Source organism: Gymnoscopelus braueri (assembly GCF_963280865.1).
Source record: "Gymnoscopelus braueri genome assembly, chromosome: 10".
Classification (NCBI taxonomy): domain Eukaryota; kingdom Metazoa; phylum Chordata; class Actinopteri; order Myctophiformes; family Myctophidae; genus Gymnoscopelus; species Gymnoscopelus braueri.
The window spans coordinates 17,274,968-17,296,394 of NC_137611.1; the positions used below are offsets into that span (position 1 = coordinate 17,274,968).

The 21,427-nt window shown below is 41.4% G+C and overlaps 1 protein-coding gene across 1 annotated transcript in view; it reads right to left on the reverse strand.

The window, feature by feature from the left end:
- Positions 1-3,905: 3,905 nt before the first annotated feature.
- Positions 3,906-21,427, reverse strand: part of cacnb2b (calcium channel, voltage-dependent, beta 2b) — a gene marked incomplete at both ends in the record, with an annotated part of 38,889 nt that continues 21,367 nt past the window's right edge. Inside the window, 12 exons of the mRNA XM_080439739.1 lie at positions 3,906-4,670; positions 5,512-5,685; positions 7,316-7,411; positions 8,451-8,602; positions 11,126-11,244; positions 11,374-11,432; positions 12,015-12,095; positions 12,309-12,334; positions 12,443-12,501; positions 12,910-13,049; positions 13,979-14,101; positions 19,334-19,399. Of these exons, the coding sequence (XP_080295865.1) occupies positions 3,906-4,670; positions 5,512-5,685; positions 7,316-7,411; positions 8,451-8,602; positions 11,126-11,244; positions 11,374-11,432; positions 12,015-12,095; positions 12,309-12,334; positions 12,443-12,501; positions 12,910-13,049; positions 13,979-14,101; positions 19,334-19,399 (1,860 nt within the window). The remainder of the gene's footprint in view (positions 4,671-5,511; positions 5,686-7,315; positions 7,412-8,450; positions 8,603-11,125; positions 11,245-11,373; positions 11,433-12,014; positions 12,096-12,308; positions 12,335-12,442; positions 12,502-12,909; positions 13,050-13,978; positions 14,102-19,333; positions 19,400-21,427) is intronic.

Here is a 21,427-nt window from a genome sequence, read left to right on the forward strand (position 1 = left end):
GCCTAACAAAGAGTTCATCACTCAGGTCGTCAGGAGGCCGCCCTATTACTCATTATTGCAGTACATTCATTTTCCATCCACACATTACTTTCCCCTTGCAGGAGTGATTTAACACTTATTTTCTTTAATATGAAGTTTGTCAAAATTCACTTTATTGACAACAGAATGTACTGTTTAGATATCTCAATAGAGTTCCATAATTATCATTTTGTTAGTAATACTTTGCTTGAACAACAGTGCCCTCCAATGGTGGAACTAAACTTCCCTGTGGTCAAATCAGGTCAAATGTGTGCACACATGTGATGATGCTTCCTTCCAGTTTTGGACTGAGCTAATGTACACAATACTGTACAAACAACCCCAGCATTATCTGCCATTCAATGATATCGGGGGAGCGGGGCTTCATGTGATTGGCTAGGGAGAGTGAGGGGAGGGGACAGAAGGCTGATAGAGGGTTTGATTGTAATGTTTTGGTGAAGTGCCACACCCAAACCTGTTATTAGATGTGAACAGAGGGAATAAACCTGACCATCTGATGGTTCAAAGGGACAATCTCATTGTTTTTTTATCACTAACACAGTCGATGCTACAGCTGATACTACAGTAGGTTACTAGTCGGCCAACTTACCAACTGAGTATTAATGTGTCGATATAATTTATTTCATTTATAATCAATACAATTTATTATAACTTTATATACAGGAGTTATTTATTTTGTGCACAGCGTGTCCACATATGCGGTGTCCATCAGGGGTGTGTGTGTGTGTGTGTGTGTGTGTGTGTGTGTATATTGATATATATATATATATATATATATATATATATATATATATATATATATTTATTTATTAAGATACTCCTTTTTTGTGTAGAAACAGATACTCGGCTTGGCTTCTATCCTTTCTTAGTCCACTTCCTCCCGACCCGGGTGCGATCTTAAAAAATGTTCTTCTCTCCCATGTCTCTGCTGCCTTAAATCTTTTACCCCCACTATTTCCCACTACACCAGGCACCCTCAGCAAGTCTTGCCACATTATAGCTGTCAGACGCATTGATTATGATGGGAAGAAATACCAAAAACACACCACCGACAACAACAAAAACATATTTAATGTCTTCAAGATCTGTGGAGCACTGATGTAGCTCGTAGGCAAAGTACATACCAGTAAATGAAATAGTAGCATAAATGAATTAGCAAGTCAAACTGTAGTTCCCAAAACCCAATACAACTGCAATGTTATTTTTGCAACACAAAACAATTCAGTTTAGTGTGGCATTTGTCATCACTTCTTTCCTTCAAAAATTAACACAATCATCAAGAATGTCACATCACACGATAAGTGGTATTAATCCAAACCAACTTTGCAAAAATTTACAAAAATGAAAATAACCAAAAGAGCAAAGTAAATGAAAGGAACAGTCAGTTCAGGTTGACAGATCCACAGTCTTCACAAATCAAACCAATCACATATAGGTAAAAGTTCTACCAAACAGTGCAACAGGCTCTCAACATTCTCCTTACACTAAACTAACAAGGCAATTATGAAGTATATACAAATGCATAGTTTGTATCCAAGCTAAATATATACATGTACTGTGTATATACTGTATACACACATACGCACACACATACATATACTGTATATATCAGAAGTAGATGCATAGAGTATTCAGTACATAGCACAAGTCAATGTCTAAATCAAATTTTTAAAAAAATCAAATAAATCATGCTTCCAGACAGCTTCCATCTCCATTAGAGGTGGTAGCAAAATATGACTCAATTGTACAATCTTTTGTAGAAAAATAGTTTAGTACCTTCTTTTTTAAATGTATGTATTTATTTTACCAATGTGGAAAATAAATTATTGGCATTTGAAGGAATGTACCGTGTGATTTAAACATTATGAAACATGTGATACAGAAAAAAGGGAATTCACCATTGTGCACAGATTTTGGTCAGTTGATTTGATAGTTAAACAAACATTTCCCTTTTTTATGGAAAAAAGAGGGGAAAAAACATTTCAATTGCATAAGATATCAAATATACACAGAAAACAGCAAGCACAAGTGAGCATATTGTGCATATGTGAGCATATGTATGTTGCATTACCTTGACATTGCAGGACACTTCCAAAAAATATTATACTCTCACATAAGAGGCATGTAGTTCAGCTGAAAAAAAAGTCAGCACACCAGTGAGAGAAAGTTATTTTGAACAAAATAAAGAATAACACCTCATCCTGACATTCAGCGATGCGAGCGAACAGGAAAAGTGATAAAAAAGACAATTGTTTCTATCAGACGATCCTGACCTGCCATGATCGATGGTGTGCTGATCAGCGATGACAATCAACCTTCAATATCTGTTTGCTGTGTCTCTTGCTGAGTGAGTTTCCGTGGCCGTACCCTGACCTCAAATTTTTTTTATTGGCCGAGATCTGCACGCTACCTTGCTGGAATACAGCTATTTAGATTAAAACATGGTTGACGAAACGTTTATGATGAAGACTTTATTAAGAGTGAACAAAATTGGATGTTCAAATGACATAGTGGGCGGACAACACAGTAGCTTCTCTAGCTTTGCTCCTGATGTGCTTATATTTCAGGATTGTTCAAATATTCAACAGTATAGGGAATATACAGGGTCGGGTGGCGTCATGACGTTCACGTTTGTTTTGGTGAAGCTCCGAAGAGTAGGCTATACAAACGTAACCAAATGAACAACGAGTCCTCGGAATTTAATTAGCTTAACAATAAGCACTAAGTAACTCTGGATAAAGACCAGATTGTAAATGTTAAAGTAATTTTCAGACTTTCTATTTAAAGGAGTAGTACACCCCAAAAATTACTTTTTTTCCCCATCAATTGCACACCCCATGAAGCATTGAATTCATGGAGATTATTTTGTTTTTGTCGCATTTCTAAGCCAATAATTTGATGACTAGCGGCCTCTCCGGTACCGGATACATTAGCATCTTTCCACCGGTCATCAAATTATTGTCTCAGGATTGCGACAAAAACAAAATAATCTCCATGAATTCAATGCTTCATGGGGTGTGTAATTGATGGGAACTAAGATTTGTTTTGGGTGAACTACTCCTTTAAGGGAAATTCAAGCTTACTCTATAGTGAAAGTTAGAGACCCTCATTTGATTATTTTTAGTGAAGGAAGGAGCTATGTCACATATTTAAGGGAGACCTGTGTAATGACTATGCATGTGTGTTTGTGCATGGAGGAAATATAAAGGAGACCTGTGTGTGTGTGTGTGTGTGTGTGTGTGTGTGTGTGTGTGTGTGTGTGTGTGTGTGTGTGTGTGTGTGTGTGTGTGTGTGTGTGTGTGTGTGTGTGTGTGTGTGTGTGTGTGTGTGTGTGTGTGTGTGTGTGTGTGTGTGTGTGTGTGTGTGTGTGTGTGTGTGTGTGTGTGTGTGTGGTAGTATACTGTAGATACATCAAGCTGTAGCTTGATGCAGAGGGGATATTCCTGTCCTCTTATTGACTGAGGAGTAATTTAAGCCCCTAGTTAATTTGATTGGTTCTGGCTAGTCTCGTTATGACAGGCAACACTACATTTCAGCAGTTTTGTGCACAATTTCCGTCGCCAGTGCCCTCACTCGCTGCCTGTCAGGAACCAGTGTTAGAGTGTGCCCATGACTGAGAGGGAAGGATCAGAATGAATGAGATGACCGGGGTTGAAATGTGTGTACAAAGACAAGACACCCTGCCTTTATCCATCAGTGCAATACAGTTGAGGCTAATTTAGACTTTGTCGCACAAGCCTTCCGCGTGCCACATTCTCAGGTGATTTTTTTTTTTTTCATCGAGCGATGCTTGTCAAAAGGGTCCCACGACAACGTATAAATGATGCCTCAGAGCAGCATAGAACCAAAATGCAGAACACAAGCAGTCACTGGTGTATATATGTGTCCCTGTGCCATTGTCTCCCCTCTCCATGCTTTCCTTCCCGATCTCTGTCCCGATATTTGTCTCTGTTTCTGTCTCCGTCTCTGTTATGGTCCCTGCCATGGTGGTGATGGTAGTTGTGGTGAGTGTGGACAGCATGGCGTTGTTGTGGCATGTGCTGGTGGTGTCTGCGCTGCCGGTTGTGCTCGTTGTGCTCCAGCTCATAGTTCTGCCCGGGGTGGGGCTGGCTGTTCTTGTGTTGTTGTTGTTGTTGTTGTTGTTGTTGTTGTTGATTATGATGTTGTGGTTGATTATGTTGTTGTTGTTGCTGATGGTGGTGATGATGACGATGGTGTTGGTGGTTGCTGTTGTGATGATGGTGTTCATGGTACCGCTGAGGCGGCATGGGCCTGTGATTGTAGCGAAGCACGTCCTCCTCTTCCAAGTCCTCTGCCTCATCGTCCCTCGCCTCAGGGGGGTATCCACTGTTGCCACTGCAGAGGGGGGGTCCACCAGTGGGGCTGTCAGCGACCGCTTGCGGCTGGCTGTGCTGGGTGTGGTTGTGGTGTTCTGTCCTATGGTGGTGGTGGTGGTGTTGGTGGTGCTGGGGTCTCTTTGGTTCGGTCATCAGGGGCCTCTCATCCTCTTCTCGGTGGCCCACCTCTGCCCCCTGCCCCTGGGCCAGAGCTGAGGTGGCATCCTGGTCCAAGTGGTTCTCACACGACCCTTTCCTCTTGGTCGCTGATGACTTCTTGCTTTTCTGCTCCTCCTGCACAAAAAGTGATCATTTCAAGGGAATGCTCACACCGGTATACACATCGTGCACTGCTTCAGCCAACACACAGCCCTGTGCATTCACTCACTCACAGAGACACAGACTAAAGTCACACTAGTGATGTCACACGTCTGACTGTCCTACACACACACACACACACACACACACACACACACACACACACACACACACACACACACACACACACACACACACACACACACACACACACACACACACACACTAGCGACTACTGTAACTCCTCTAGACTGTGGCAGTGGACTGAGGGTGATTTAGCTATACTACTGCTTCATGGTGGCATCTCACTCACCAGAGGTAGAACTATCTCATTTCTGCACATTTCCCAAGTGGTGTTGGATGAAAAGAAATGTAATGAAAGAAATATACAGTACATATCACAGTCACATGAAAAGATGAAAACCATACAACACCTGTGGGGACAATGTATATATACATATATTACGTTGCAAAGAAAATATCAATCATTTCATAAATGTCAATAAAATGTATCTCCAACAACTGTTGCCATGTTTATCACACATTCGGAGAGTATCGATGGATATCAGCTATTCTCCATGATTCAGTGCTAGTACTAGTGGTTTCTAGTGTTTGTGTGTCAGACCTCCATGTCTGTCATTGTATTTCTACATCTCTGTCTGTGTCCTTAAAATATCTGTACTATTTGAACATTATGCTGAATAACTTAATGGGTGGATTGAAATAAAGCATTCACATGTGTGTATCTCTTGTGCATATCATTCATTTCCATTCCTGTGTCAACATCCATTCTCCCTCCACCGGCCAGTGACTGTACCTTTCTGGCCGCCGGGGGCGTGGGCAGCGTGTTCTCTACCAGCCGAGCCACCAGTGGGTTGCCCGGCTCCATCTCTGGAGGGTGAGTGGCTCTCCAGTAAGACTCCAGAAAGTCAGCAAGGTGCTCACAGGCGTCAGTCAGCTGGTTCTCGTCCAGGATGACATCAAAACTCTCCTACCGAAAAAGGAAGGCGGTGGCAAGGATTTAGGGGGGAGTTTACAGAGGTGGTTATTTGGGTTGATGGAAGGTGAACCACTGATTTATGTCACCACATTCTTTTCCGTACGCCCACCCACCACCCCTTGTCGGATTCTAGCTACGGAGGGGAGGGAAGGACTCCAAAAATAACTGTTACCCTGATTACAAGATTGAGCAAGTCTGTGATCATGTCCCCGGGGGAGATGCAGATAAGGAGATGTACGGAAATAAGGTCATCTAAATGAAAAAGAAAGGACAAAGTAGGTGATGGAGAGGGTGGGGCCCAGTTTGGAAAAACCTTTACCCCTGTCTATAATTCCAAAAGAATGACTTTTTGCCTTATGCAGCTACCTTCTTATGTGGACCATGTGGCCGTTGTCCCACCCAACCCTACCTTTTGCACCTTATGTCTAACCTCATGTACATACCTGCTGCTATGTGGACCTACCAATGTGTTGCCACTCTTTTGCACCTTATGTCTAACCTCATGTCCATACTTTCTGCGTATTATGCTATGTGATATGTAGATATCTCGGATTTAGATTTTTCACCTTGCTCTCTCTTTGCCACCCCACCCTTTTTTTCTTTCTTTCCTGGAAAACCATGGTATATAAAAAGAAGGTATGGACATTTATGTCATTTCCATCTCCTGGGAGCTAAACTGCAGCCGTGGAATACATTGGAGTCAATGAGGGCCAGGTGGACCAGCTTAGAACAAACACTATTTCTGAACGACTGCGACCTTGTAAAATACTCGGCCCAGGACAATAAAAGAAGACATATCACACATTGTTTTCTGCTGTGTTGCTTTTCAATGTGTACACTGTATACATTTATTGAGCTATCTAAAGAGCAAAAAGTAAGTTTCTGAATGTGACAAAGTATCACAAGACTGTCCATCATTCACTAGCCTGCTGCAACCCTCCTGATTTCGTGTATAAAGGGGCGTGTGTATAGAGCCGGCGAGAGACGGCGCCTGATCCCATTGGTTCACCGATCTGTCCGTCAACCCCCGCCCCGTTAACACAACATTACGAGCGACGCCCACTGCACTCTGGTTGGTTGGGAAATGAAACACTTCCTCATACCCAGTACAGGCTATAGTTGGGCCAGGCTTTTTTTTTTTACCAAAACTAAGCAATAAAAGCCTGGAGATCGAGGCTAATCATTCACCGCCTGACAACCAAATCTCGCGATACTGCTGAGCCAGAAACGATACATGCCGCTGTTTAGATGCCTCAATACAATTAATACAGTGTGCAAATCGAAAAACAAATGATTGGAAAAAAACCTGTGATATGTCTTCTTTTATATTTCTGAACAGATTTAACTGACAAATGACGCAATCGTTCAGAAATAGTGTCTGTTCACAAGCTGGTCCAGCCGGCTGCCATAGACTCCAATGTATTTCACCGAACTTCCGGTTCCAGTTTTGTCTCCCATGGGCGCAAATGGCATCTGCCCGGCCCATATGCCGACTTTACCTTCTTCATTATAGCCTTGTGTAAAACAAGGAAATGATGGAGCTTGCACGAAAACTATTTTAACACACTGATTTACACCTGTAAACCTGTGGCCACCACCATGGCCACTAGATGGCACTCACCGTACTACATTGGGCCAGTTTGTCTGCTGCTACCAGCTGGACATTGAGATGTTTGGTCTGTGACTTCCCTCTTGTCTTTATCAGTCTGGTTAACACCTACAGTGGAAATGCACAAAGGATAAAAAACAAAGTTAAAGAAAACAGGGGAGAAGAGAAAGGGAAGATGATTCTAACCACTTTATTTACCACCCCTTTTTTCCCCCTCTACACTAAATCTCTTCTAATCTACAAGCTCGCCACGTGGCATATTTTGAGACTATCTGCTGTTTCCACAGAATGTTTGCCTATTTTTTCCCGAATGTTCACCAATTATGACGTGCCCCAAATAGGGACACTAGGGTTCTTGTGGTGCTGGCAACTGTTGACATCCCGGTAGTTAGGATGACAGATCTACAGAGCACAGCAAACCACATGTCTACCACTTCATTCTTACTGCAAGTATGACTTGAAGCTTGCCTTCATACTGCTTACTGAGAATGTCACGTATCAGGAACACGTGTTCTCTCCATGGAATAGAAGTGAATCCTGACTTCAGTTGAAAAGGTCGGGACTAGAGCTGTACAATCCTATATTAAAATTGGCTTAAGGGAGGGGAGGACAGGCGAGCCGGCCGGCCGGCGAACTTCTGACGCCACGCTCATGTCACTATGACTTAGCCATAACCATATAAGGAGTTCCCAATGCAGCTACGCCCAAATATGGAGTGTGTTGTCTAACCTCGATGTGTCGCCATGGCATTAGGCGGAAACAAATCAGTCAGCTCCATATATGGGCACAAAAGGCACACAGACCGACAGGTACAACGGGTCCTCTGACAAAGCCCACACCATGACTCAGACATATTAGTCGGATCGGCGGTGCGACGTAGGTGTGAGAGCCACGTAGCGGCCTGAACTCTAGATGGACCTCTAGTACATCACATTGGCCGGTGTGATATATTTTATTGTATCTTTCAACCGTGTAAAGGGAAAAAAATCACATAAATCATGTCCTCTCCATATATAGTATCTCCACTCTACTCTACTATCTTTCACTTTAACTTTTTTGTCATTATTTCCACCTCCCCTGTCTAACTGCCCACCCCCCGGCGGCCTCCACTGTGAATTCCAATGCTCTAAGCTCTAAAAGAGCTTACCTTAGGTTGGGAGATCTTTACATAGACAAGAATGGGGGCCAGTGAGGTCTTGGCGATCTGCATGGGGTGGTTGACTGTGTCTGCATCCAGGACCACCAGCTGAAGGCTGCGGGCCAGCTCAAAGATACGCTCCACCTCCCCCTGAATCTGGGCTGCATTGAGCCCAGAGTGGAGAGGGATGACGGAAGAGTTACAAACGAGCAACAAACTGGGTCACCTATCAATCTTATCTTACTTGTTTAAAAGGTGTGGTAAGTGATGTTGTTGTTGTTGTTAGAATAAGCGTTAAATAACTCTATATTATGACAGCAATCATTGCCATAGAGTGTTTGTTCAGTAACAGGGGTCTCCCGGTCTCTCCAGCTCTTTAATAAACAGAAAATACATTTTAAGGTCGGGATACCAATTTCATCCAACCAATTAAACTGATTTTAACTGGTTGATAAACACATTTTGCTGGGGATCCCCTGGAACCCCCCCCCCAAAGAACCCAGACCCCATTTTGAGAAGCACTGCCCTGAATAGACCATTTTACATCAAGGTTTCATATACTTTATGACAGCAGTGCCAGAGCTGTGAAATGAACAAAACACATGACGAATTGACAATGATACCTTGACATAATAATAGGAGACACCTAACATTTCTTGTGGAGAAAAGACAGCCGAGCTCATAAAGCATACAAAATAAAATCTATCCGTAACAGTTTCTTGAAAGCAGACAACACAAGTGCAGAAGCAGGATATTCTACACTCATGAGAGCAAGTATAGTTTTTTTTTCTTAGCGATTATTCTATTGTTTGTATTTTCAATTAATCAAATAATCTTGAGGCACGTTCTTTCTAATAAAAAAAAGCATATCAGCGATTCAACCCTAACAATGAATTAAGATTAATTTGATTTGTCTGAATAAGCCCTATTTTATACTTCGTTGTACAAAGGTGTCACACACAAATAGCCAGTCTACAGGCTCACAACATGTCATAATGTGACTTTCGAAAATATATTTTGAAATACATTATTTTAGTATATAGTTTTTCTTTTTCTTTTTTTTTATAATCAATTCAATTGATTAGTTTGATCAATATTTAGAACTAATAACCAACTTGATCTTGCTCATGTAGGTTAATCGGGTAGCAAGTTTTTTTTAATATATATATATATATATATATATATATATATATATATATATATATATATATATATATATATATATATATCTGCTAAATATATCTTTAGCAGATGAGATATATATCTCATCTGCTAAAGTTTGAAATAATTGTGACATTGATTTTAAGTCATATTGCCCTGCCCTAGTTATATCCCACTCAGCACATCTACATACTAAAACACACATACAGAGATGGGCACAGTAAGTGTTAATTTAACTGTGTGAGTGTACAAATGTAACCAAATGGATCCGTCGGTTCGGCAACTCTCTGAATTACAAATGCATAAATTAACGCAGATCGTTACTGAGTACTGATCAGATCCACATAGTTGTTTTTTTGTGTTTTCAATGGAACTATTATTTGAGCGACTTGATCATGAAAAAATATATAACAAATTAGATGCGTATGAATATAATATAAGTCAAGGCCTACAGCTACACAGTGGCAAACACAGTGGCTGTTGACATAAGTATGTGTTAAGAGGACAGTGGAGCACTCAAACACAGATGAACTATCAAGCTAGCTTATTTTGTTGTTTTTTCATACATACCCGCAGCATCTGGAGTCAGAGAGCAATGAGAGAGACAGAGTAGAGAAAGATAAGTAAATCTTATCTTTCCTCTTTTACAAAAAGGGGAGCTTAGAATAGCCTAAATTCTCACTGGGTCAGAGAGAATTGATGCTTTACATCCTAAATTATCATAAAATCTTTACGCTGACAGTAAAACAAGGCTATGTCTCAAATGACATCCTATTTTCTATCTGGTGCCTTGAATTAATTTTGGTTGTGGTGCATACAGTGAACTGTAATTAGTATTGTGCATCAGTTAGAATGAGCACACTAGTTATAACAAGGAATAATGGGTGGAATTAAAAGTTGAAATACCCCTTTAAACCCTAAACAAAAATAGCTGATCTACAAGCTCACAATATGTTGCATAATTAGTGACACTTTGTGAGCTTGTACATCTGCTATTTTTGCCAAATGTTAATGTTTGCCTGATTTTGCAGAATGTTTGCCAATTCTGACAGAATATTCACGTATTTTCACAGAATGTTCACGTATTATGACATACCCAGAATAGGGATGCTAGCTATGGTTCATGTGGTTAAAAAGTCAATTGGAATGTTGCTCCGTCATTGACACGATCTTAATTGCCCTGACCGTGGTAAAACTGAATACTTAATAAAATATTAAAATGTTATGTTTTATGTTTGGTTGTGCTCGGGTGTTGCACTCTGAAAATAGCAGATCTACAAGCTCACAACGCTCTTGTAGATCGGCTATTTTCAGCATGCAACCAAGTGTAAAATCTGCCAATACGACATCATGAAGGCCTGCCAAAATACATTTTTGTCGACAAAATCAACTGTAGATTTATTAAACTAAAATCTTATGATATTTAGTCGAATAAAACAAAAACTTTTCAGATGACTAAAATATGACTAAAACTAAATTACATTTATTCAAAAGACTATGACTAAACAAAATCAAAATGCTACAGTATTTACCTAGATTGGAGCGAGTGTTAGAGCGGTCCATTAAGGCCTTTTTGCCAGGGTTGTTGAGTATGGACCGCTTAGCCAGAGAGATGTCTGCCATCACCCGAGTGATTGTAATTCTGAAAGGAGAGAAAAAAGACCAAACAGAAAGTCACACTCTCTATTTGTCATGAATTATTTATGTATTTATTCATTTAACTTATTTACAGTGCCAATAAGGGGCGGAAAATACATAAATTGGAACTCACCTGCCTTCAAACCTATGTTTTAAAAAGTCAAATAGAGCTTTTTGCATCATATCTGTAACCTGCAATTGGACAAAATCACAGAGTTGAATAATGAATACCAATCCAATGTTCTAAATGACTAAATTACTGTTATTTATTTGTTTAAAAAAAATGTACTTACTAGCACTAAATGCTAAACCTTAGTATTAAAAGAGGCTGATATATTTCTGGAAATTCTAGATGTGATCTGTCAGTGTAAGGTCCACAAGAAATATTAACAACTAACCCTAATCCTAACTGTACTAGGCTAGGCTACAACAAGTACAAAGTATTAGCGCTTCTTTAAAACTCTGTTGTGAACAAAAGCACAATGATGGCCTTGATTACAGCCAACAGCTCACAGCTAAAGAAATAGTCACAGATAACTCACTCCCTCTGATGATAATCTATACCTCACATCAAATACCTAAAAAAACAGGGAAAGCCAAATGATTTTGCCATGACCTGCGCATCAAGGTACACAGTAATCGGAAGAGAATTGATTGGTCAGTCTGTATACAGTGCTATACATGTTGATATGTTGTGTGCAGCATATGTTCACATGTTCGGTCCCTGGAAGACCAGGAAATGTCGGTGATTCTGCAGATCTTGTATTTACATACCTCTAAGCCCTTCAGCGATGGTCCCATTAGCAGCACAGGGCGCATGGTAGGCACTACGTCATACATAGCGATCGTTTCCCCCTACACCCCCCACAAAAAGAGAATGACTTTTCAGAACCTCAGATCTGGTGGTGCAGTAAGCAGTATATTTCAGATGAGTTTTCCTAAAGTATTAATGTAAAGACAAATCTGACAGCTACAGTATATAGATCAGTTTGACTTAACAGTGTTTACACTAAAGAATCATTTGGTTTTATATTAACCATACAGAGCTATAAACATTCATTCACTTACCGGTTTCCTTTTCACTTGCTGTTGAGCTGTTATGGGCAGGGAGTGCAGAGTTACATAATAATAACACACCATGAGCCAAAACATACCGCATTATTGCCAGTGAAACTTGCTTCTTCTGTAAAGGGTGAACTGACCTTGTGAAGGAGGGGTATATTTCTTTGTGTCTTGAGCCTCTTTAGCTGCTGCTGCTTTGCTGGAATGGTAAGAAGAAAAAAAAAACTTGTGTCCTCAGTAGGGCTGCAACTATCTTCTTAGCGATTATCTAATCGATTAATCGAATAATCGAGAAGCTCGTTTTTATACACACATATATTACTTTGTCGCACAATGGTGTTGTGCAAAACATTTGAAAACAGCTGATTTGCAAGCTCACAACAGGTCACATGTTAAAGATAAGGGAAACCCTGATGAGCAACAACACACAAAGTTGAGTCAATATTATTCCTTTTTCCATGCAGGAACATTGGTGGCAAGGAACATTTGTGTGTATTTTGACCATAGCTCTCTGCTTATTACTGGGAGAGTTGTCACACATGTAATATACCCAGAAACTGTAGTTATGTGTCTTTCGTTGCAAATAGGAAAACATCAGAATACATACTTGGCTAAGGCCTTGGCAGCTTTCCTAGCCTGGACTTCTCTTCTGATGAGGATGGTCTCCAGGTTGACTGGACTTGGGATAAAACCCACCACGCCATCCTCCTTTACCGGTCGTCCAATCCACCACTCATTGTTAAATTTCTGCAGGGCACAATTATTACAATTGTTATTGTAACATTTGAACCTGTTCTGTTCTGTTCTGTAACAATCAAAAGGAGAACCATGGACAAGCCCCCCCCCCCCCCCGCATGATAAAGCAGTGGGTCTCATCTGCTAAAATTAAGTCATCTGTGTGAAGCTAATCCGATGACAATTGTCTGTCTATTCCAGTGTTAATTTCGTCGACTAAAACTATAAAACTTGGGCGGCAGTGGCTCAGGTGTAGAGTGGCCCACTGTGGCCGGATGGGCTCCCGGGCTCCCGGGCTCCCCCAGAGTTAGTGTCGAAGTGTCCTTGAGCAAGACGCTGAACCCCAAATTGCTCCCGATGAGCAGGTTGGTGCCTTGCATGGTTTCCTCCGCCATCGGTGTATGAATGTGTGTGTGAATGGGTGAATGTAATGCACAATATGTAAATCGCTTTGGATAAAAGCGATAACCCTAACCCTAACCCTAACCCTAACCCTAACCCTATATAAATGCACCATTTACCATTTATGACGAAAAATGTTCATCGACTACCTTTTTTCACTGACAAAAACATAAATAAAAACTAAGCTATGATGACTAAAACTAAGACTACATATATTGACAATTCCGTCAACAAATAAAAACTAGACTAAAATGTAAGGGAGGGACAAGTGCTAGTGGAGATCCAGTAGAACTAAGACAAGTCTTTTTATGTTTGGTTGCGCTCGGGTGTTGTGCCCTGAAAATAGCAGATCTACAAGCTCACAACGCATCGCGCTGCGACGCATTGTGAGCTTGTAGATCGGCTACTGTAGATTTAGTCACTTAAAACACTTCGGATGACTAAAATATTACTAAAACTAAATGAAATTTTATTCAAAAGACTATGACTAAAACTAAATGAAAACTTGCTGTCAAAATCGACATTGGTCAATTCCTCACCTCTTTGACATGTAGGAAGTCACTCGTCTCAAAAGTAACAGCATGGCCTGGTACGGGCACGTTGTCATCGTCTGCCGGCGTGTAGGAGAAGTTGCAGCGCACGGCAAACGCCACAGGCTTGTACTAGGAATAGAGGTATAGAAATCAAAATCAATGATGAAATGATCAATGAAATCAAATCAAATGATGCGAGAATGTTCGGAGGATTAGCTCCTATTATGTGACTATTGATTTTAATCTACCGTCTGGTAATTGGTAATTTACAAAGAGCAGCTCATTAACTCCACAGTTGTCTGTCTGTTCTCTGTGTGTGTGTGTGTGTGTGTGTGTGTGTGTGTGTGTGTGTGTGTGTGTGTGTGTGTGTGTGTGTGTGTGTGTGTGTGTGTGTGTGTGTGTGTGTGTGTGTGTGTGTGTGTGTGTGTGTGTGTGTGTGTGTGTGTGTGTGTGTGTGTGTGTGTGTGTGTGTGTGTGTGTGTGTGTTTACATGTTTGTGCGTGTTTGTGCAGCAGAGACACTAATATGTCTCTGGCTGTCCAGCAATGTAAAAATATAATACAAATAAAAAAATAATTCAAGCAGATTCTTTTGGAGAAATATAGGCATGATGATTAAGGGATTTATGGAACATATAAATATTATACAGTACATAATTACACTAATTGTATAAGGTGTATACAATTAGTGTATAACTGATTCTACTTATATGTATATATATATATATATATATATATATATATATATATATATATATATATATATATATATATATATATATATATATATATATATATATATATATATATATATATATATATATGTCACAGGGTGTTTGGAGAGCCAGGGTGATTGAAGACAGAGCGCTTGTTTTTAGGCACGGGGCTTCGGGGCGATGCGGGGCTTTTCGAGACAGGGTTTATTAGCGAGGCTCGTGAGGAGGAGGAGGAGGACGGCGCTGCGATGCGGGGGGTTATTACGCGAGGCTCGCGAGGAAGAGGAGCCTCCTCCTCCTCCTCCTCGCGTTTTAAACCGTCCCGTCCTCTCCTTCTCTCCTTCTCCTCCGAGGAGGAGGAGGAGAAGGAGAGCGCGGAGAGGCGGGGCTTTGATGCGCCGACGGAGACCTGTCTTTTGTTGTTCCCCCCCACATAGCTATAGGGGAACCATAATATCTATGAGGGGAACGCTGAACACGCGTTCACACGCACGGCGCGCCGACTTAGTGGAGCTTGAGGCCGAGGAAGCGCGCCCTCGCGCCTCCAGGCGCGAGTGCCCGCGGTGACCGGCCGACGCTCCACTAGTCGACTCAGCGCCGTTTGATTTGTAAACCGATAGGGACAGAATAGTTCTTTTCATGGATCACTGTGTGTGTGTGTGTGTGTGTGTGTGTGTGTGTGTGTGTGTGTGTGTGTGTGTGTGTGTGTGTGTGTGTGTGTGTGTGTGTGTGTGTGTGTGTGTGTGTGTGTGTGTGTGTGTGTGTGTCAGGGAGAAACTAAAACAAAAGCCAGCAGAACACAATAAAAGTATCTTAACAGTCCATTGAAAGCATGTGCGCGTGTGCGTGCGCGCACGCGCGTGTGTGTGTGTGACTGTGTGTGTGTGTGTGGTAGCGGCCATATATGCTTGTGCACAAGCCTGGCTTGTGGCTCCCTCTAGTGTCTAGTGTTGCTTCTACAGAATTGCTGGGTGGGTGGTAAAAACGAGCGAGCCTTCTTCAATCACCCTGGTTCTCCATTCACCCTGTAACATATATAATTGTATATATATGATAATATATAAGTATTAGGGAGTGTTGCCTGCTCGGTACAACTTGTTGATATTATGTAATAGCTGGGGAATTGATGGATTGAGGGGTATGGTGTGATGTGGTAGTGTTGGCGTTAGCATATAACGGTATGTATATAAGAATGTGTGTATATGGGTATATGCACACATTCGGGTATATATCTGTGTGTAATAGTGTGTTTAAGTATGAAGACATGAATGTAAATATTGAATATTTTTGAGAGTTCGATTACTACGAACAACGTAAGTAGTCTTGAATGTAATTACAACATATTTTGACTGTTAATTCAATATGAACTTTATAAATGATGTAACTAACTTAAATCAACAGGTATGAAGGATAGGCATAAATAAGCTTTGAGCTTCAGCCTATGCCTGTTCGATCAACCAGCATTATTGGATTACAGTGTGATATGTTTTGTGTAATCTCTCAAGAACAGATTCTGCTCTGCGTTTGAATCTGTCGGGGGGGTTCGTCATATCGCGTACGCACTGGCCTACAAGTGGGCGTGCCTTCAGATCAGGAAGCAGGCCGAGCTTTACCCAATCAAATGTAGTGGGCGGAATTTACGTGTCTGCCGATCCTTCCCCACTAGAAACAAACCGAAACTCATTTAACAATAGCGTCCTCGGAGCAGACAAAACCACGGAAAGATATTCACATTTTAACTTGCTCTTTCATCATAGAAACAAGTGGGCTTATAACCAAAACGATCCATGTTCTCTGGGAGAAGTGGTGTTAGTGTTCCGTGTAGAAATATTGTTTGTGGGAATGAAAACATAGTCGCACCACCGGAAGTGAAAGGCTGAAGGCAGACCAAAACCCCGGTTTCCTTGCGTACGTGTGCTACGTCGACTTCCTCCCAGAGCCAAGTGAGATAGTAAAAAACAGCAGAGGGCGCTGTTTTTCCTTTTCATTTGGCGCTGGGTTCCCAGATTGTGTTTTGTGATACTGTAGATGTGGATCGAAATAAACTGAACTAAACGAAATATTGTGGCTGTGGGGTGGAAACCCTGTATGTCCAAAGTGGTTACTTTTCAGGAAATGGAAGAGAAAAAAAAAAGAACCTCTGTTGCAATGGATCCAATTTGGTTATTATTTAGTCACAAGCTCTTATTAATACTTTTCATTGCGTCGGTATTTATAAAACCCACAGACACACTAATGTATTGATTTTCTTCACAAAAAAAAAGCAAAAATAGCAGATCTAAAAGCTCACAACGCGTCACGATGTAGATCGGCTACTTTTGTGTGACACTCTAGTATGATGAAGTATGGCATTACCACTGCGTCTCATTGGTGGGCTATGGACAGTTTAGAAACCTGTGTAACATTGGCATTATTGATGGAGAGTCCAAACCAATAGAAACTATACAGCCTTTCTTTTCTTGGAAAGTTAGCGTGCTGGTATATAAGCCAGCCACAGCCAAATACATATCATTTTGGGGGTCCATGACATGAAGAAGTTTGAGAACCACTGTTGTTGCACCAATGTGCATGAGGACCAATTATACGAAGATAGGTTGAAAAAATCTGAAGTGGTGCTTTAACACCACTCCAACCAAACAGCCTGTTGTTTTCCTCTCCTTACAATATGACTCACTCCCCCTTAAAAGAAATATCTTTGCTCAAGATTCACAGGAGGACAAGGACAGAATAAACACGTTTATTCATTCATTTTAGATAACAGTAATACAGTCTGCTCCTCTGTTGTGTCCCTGATGGTGCTGTAATCCTATCAGAGTCAAATGTCAGTGATAGCGCCAATCAACCCACTAATTACTCCGGTTCGGAAGGTTTGGCTCATTGTGAGGAGGCTGTGGGGTCAGCACAGGACAGGCTCGCAACGTTAATTACAGAGCCCCCACCTGGAGCACTGTGAAACTGCGAGGTAGGATTTAATTCAATTTAAGCGGGAGCGGTGATTCTCTCAACCTGTGGGCCGAGGCCCACTGGTGGGCCATGATGAGCATATTTCAAGTGGGCCCCCCAACTAATTGAAAAAACACTAAGATTTTTATAAAGATAATAGCAAAACATAAAAATATATTTATGTTAAAAAGAATGTCATGGAAATTATTTTCTTTACAACTTAGACAAATGAGTAGTGTTAAGCGGTCAGATGGGTGGGCCGCGAACACTTTAGAGATTTTCCAAGTGGGTCCTGATCCAGAAAAGTATGAGAACCACTGGCTTATAAGACAAACAGCGGGGCAAGAGTGTCTTATCTGGGGCGACAACGTTACGTCTGTGTGCAATGACCTGCATGAATCAGTGACTCTGTGCATGTAACTGTCATCACTTCACTACTGCTGTGCTGTAGTGTGAGGTTGTATAAAAAACAGTGGTTCTCAAACCTTTTCATGTCAAGGACCCCCAAAATGATCTGTATTTGGCCGCCGACCCCATCTCAAAACATTTGTTCCAGGGACCCCCAGAAGCAAAGATTTGAGTTACAAATGTTCACTTTAAAAATATATATATTCAAAGATTTGCACAAATGTTCACGTTTAAAAGAAAATAGCAGATCTGCAAGTTCATAGCGCGGCACTCGTTGCTGTTTGTGTCAGAAAATTGCAGACCTATTTGTTATATCGCTCTGGTCTACATGCTCAATAATTGAATAAAGAGATTTGTAAAACAAAAAATCTATATTGTTGTAGATGTACTTGAGAACTCAACAAGAACCCAAGAACACAAATCCATGGAGCACTGTTGTTTGTTTGCACATCTGACTTTGTTAATAAGCCTATTTATAATATTCATTAATATTATTATTATATTTTATTTTTTTAAGTAGCCCGAGTAGCTTATTGCCACGCTAAACACAGTTTGCGACACAACATCGCTACAAAGCAGTCTCCAGGGACTTTAAGAATGCATATAAACTGAAACTGTAATAATCAATACCCTTCATCATTATGCTGCTCCAGCTGTTGAGCAAATACTGTAAATGGATTAAGGTTTGAAGATATTGCAATGACTATTGCAGTGAATTTAATAGCAGAATATTGGTTTGCTAATCCGGTGTATTGATGTCTCTGTGGTTCCTGCCTGTGATGTAATCATGTCCTTGAAAGCAGTTCTTCCTTATTTTAGACTGTGCACATTTGGAGCAGGGTAGGCTTACCGTTAGGATATAATTTGCATATGATATCACAACATTCATGGTGTGTGTGTGTGTGTGTGTGTGTGTGTGTGTGTGTGTGTGTGTGTGTGTGTGTGTGTGTGTGTGTGTGTGTGTGTGTGTGTGTGTGTGCGCGCGCGTGTGCGTGTGTGCGTGTGTGTGTGTGTGTGTGCGTGCGTGCGTGTGTGTGTGTGTGTGTGTGTGTGTGTGTGTGTGTGTGAGAGAGAGACACACAGCATGTAAATTACATTCTCAGTCATAGCACTCAAGGACAGGATCAGGGTTAAGAGGGAGCAACAGAGAGAGAGAATCATTTTATATCTTACTGTTGAAACAAGAGTGACTCGTAATGAAATGTCGACACAGGTCATCTCCCGTTGCTCATGATATCATACTAGGGACCTCGGCAGAACTACTAGGACTTGGGGAGAAGGGGGAGAGAACGTACCTTGGCCTTCTCCAACTGCACCTGAGCATTTCTCTCTTCAACGACATCAGAGTCCTGACGCTCTCCCTGTGAGAGCAAAAGAGTGAGAATGAAAGAAATAATGAGAGGGACAGGGGCATGGAGGCACAGGAAGAGGTGACAGAAAGGGGCAAAGAGTGACGGACAGAGAGAAAGAGAGGGAAACACACACAAACGGTGGAGAAAGAGGGGGATAAGAGAGGACAACTTGTCAAATAATTTCACAACAAATAACTTCAGATCAGTGTTAAACGCAACTCAGACACATATCCAATTTATAGTCAGCTGATGACAATACGCCCTTAGATACAGATATCTCACACGGAGTCTGGAGAGACAGAAAAGATAACGTTTCCGAGCAACTGTCCCAGCCATGTCTACTCTGTCTCAGTGTTCTACATTTCCCAGCACTTCCACTGTCTTTAATAGGCAAGAAGTGATGCATTGGCAATGGCTGGCCCCCGTGATGCACAGATTTATGTGCTGCGTCCCGGTGATTAGATTGTCCCCTCAAAGACATGGTAAGTAATCGCCTCTATGTCATAGCTGGTAGGTGGCACAACAGCCCCCTTGCACGTGTCATTGTGGCCCTGTCAGTCCCATCCCAAAGTCACAAATCAACTCTCTCTTTGTAGACACCCGTACTCCAAGGTTGCATTTTAATAATTCAACGCTCAATGTTGCGAGAGTGAAATGTAAGTTACTCTACACAGTGTTCATTTTAAAGGACCCTACTAGTTCTGTTGTATACACAGCCTTGGCTATCATACATAAGCATCTAGACCATTTTCCAGTTAATGGCTTTATCTTTAGATTTAACATTTGTTAAATTTTCTCCAATGTTCCCAAGTCAATAGTGGCTAAGCAGTAAACACTGTTGTCGTTCATCTTTTTCTCCATAGACTATTTTTGGGTAAAATTTCTTCTGTGCTTTATAATAGATTAAAACAACCCCAGGCGCTACTGGCAGCCGAGGCTTCCCGCCACCCAGCATGCACGGCGATATGCCGCCGCTGATGACAACCCCAGGGGCTGCTGACAACCACAGGGGCTGTGCTGACAGACACCACTCCCCACCCTCAAGCATGATCGGCAGTATGCCACTTCCACTGGCGACTCCAGGGGCTTCGAGGCTTCGAGGCTTGAGCCACCCTGCCACGCTAGGAGTTTCCTGGCCATGGCTTCCTTTTGGAACTTCACAGCAACGGTCAGCCGGCAATGGTCAGCCGCCTACACCACTTAACACCCTATAGTAAGTAACAGACATTCTGTGCCTTGGGAGTGACGCACGTATCATGCACCTAGTGGGAAGTCGGTCAGATCCGCATACCTCAAAAATAATATTGATAAATCACCAAATACACATATGGAGTACCCTGATGTCACCAATAATAATAAAAATATATACTAATAATTATTATTTCCATTTTATTTGAGGTACAGTATGATGCATTTCCTTTCTCCTTTCTATTAGTATTAGAATAGCTGTAGCTTTCTTTAAGATAGTTCACACTCACTCATTTGCTTGCTCGTGCTCAGTCGATCACTGCAGAACATAATTATTGTCTCACTTTCTCTCCTCTCTACTTTCTCTCCACTCCTCCCCTTTTCTCTCGCACTCACCATCTCAGTTATTCCAAATGAGCACACACTGCGCTTAATGCTTTCTAGCCTGGATGGTGATATATGAATGCAGCACAGAAAACACGAGGCCAATAATTATAGCAGACCTCAGAGAATAAGACTTAAGAGCAATGCCGTCTTTTCTCGAATAACGAAGTAAACAATAGAAAGTAGATCGAGCGATTGAGAGGAGAATATTTTGGTTCACTATTTTCCATATGAATCACTTTGTATTGTGAAAGCGTGCATCGCATAGATAGCCACAGTACACGGTGAGAATCAAGAAAGGATACAAGAAATGTAGAAAGAAATAATGATCAAAGTGGGAGGAATTGTATGCAAATTTAAGTACGGAGAGAGATGAAACAAAAACAAACATGATAGAGTCTGTGAAAGTGTCGTTCAACATAAAGTGCACTGCCTGAATCCTTCCTAGTGGATGGAGGGAGGTGG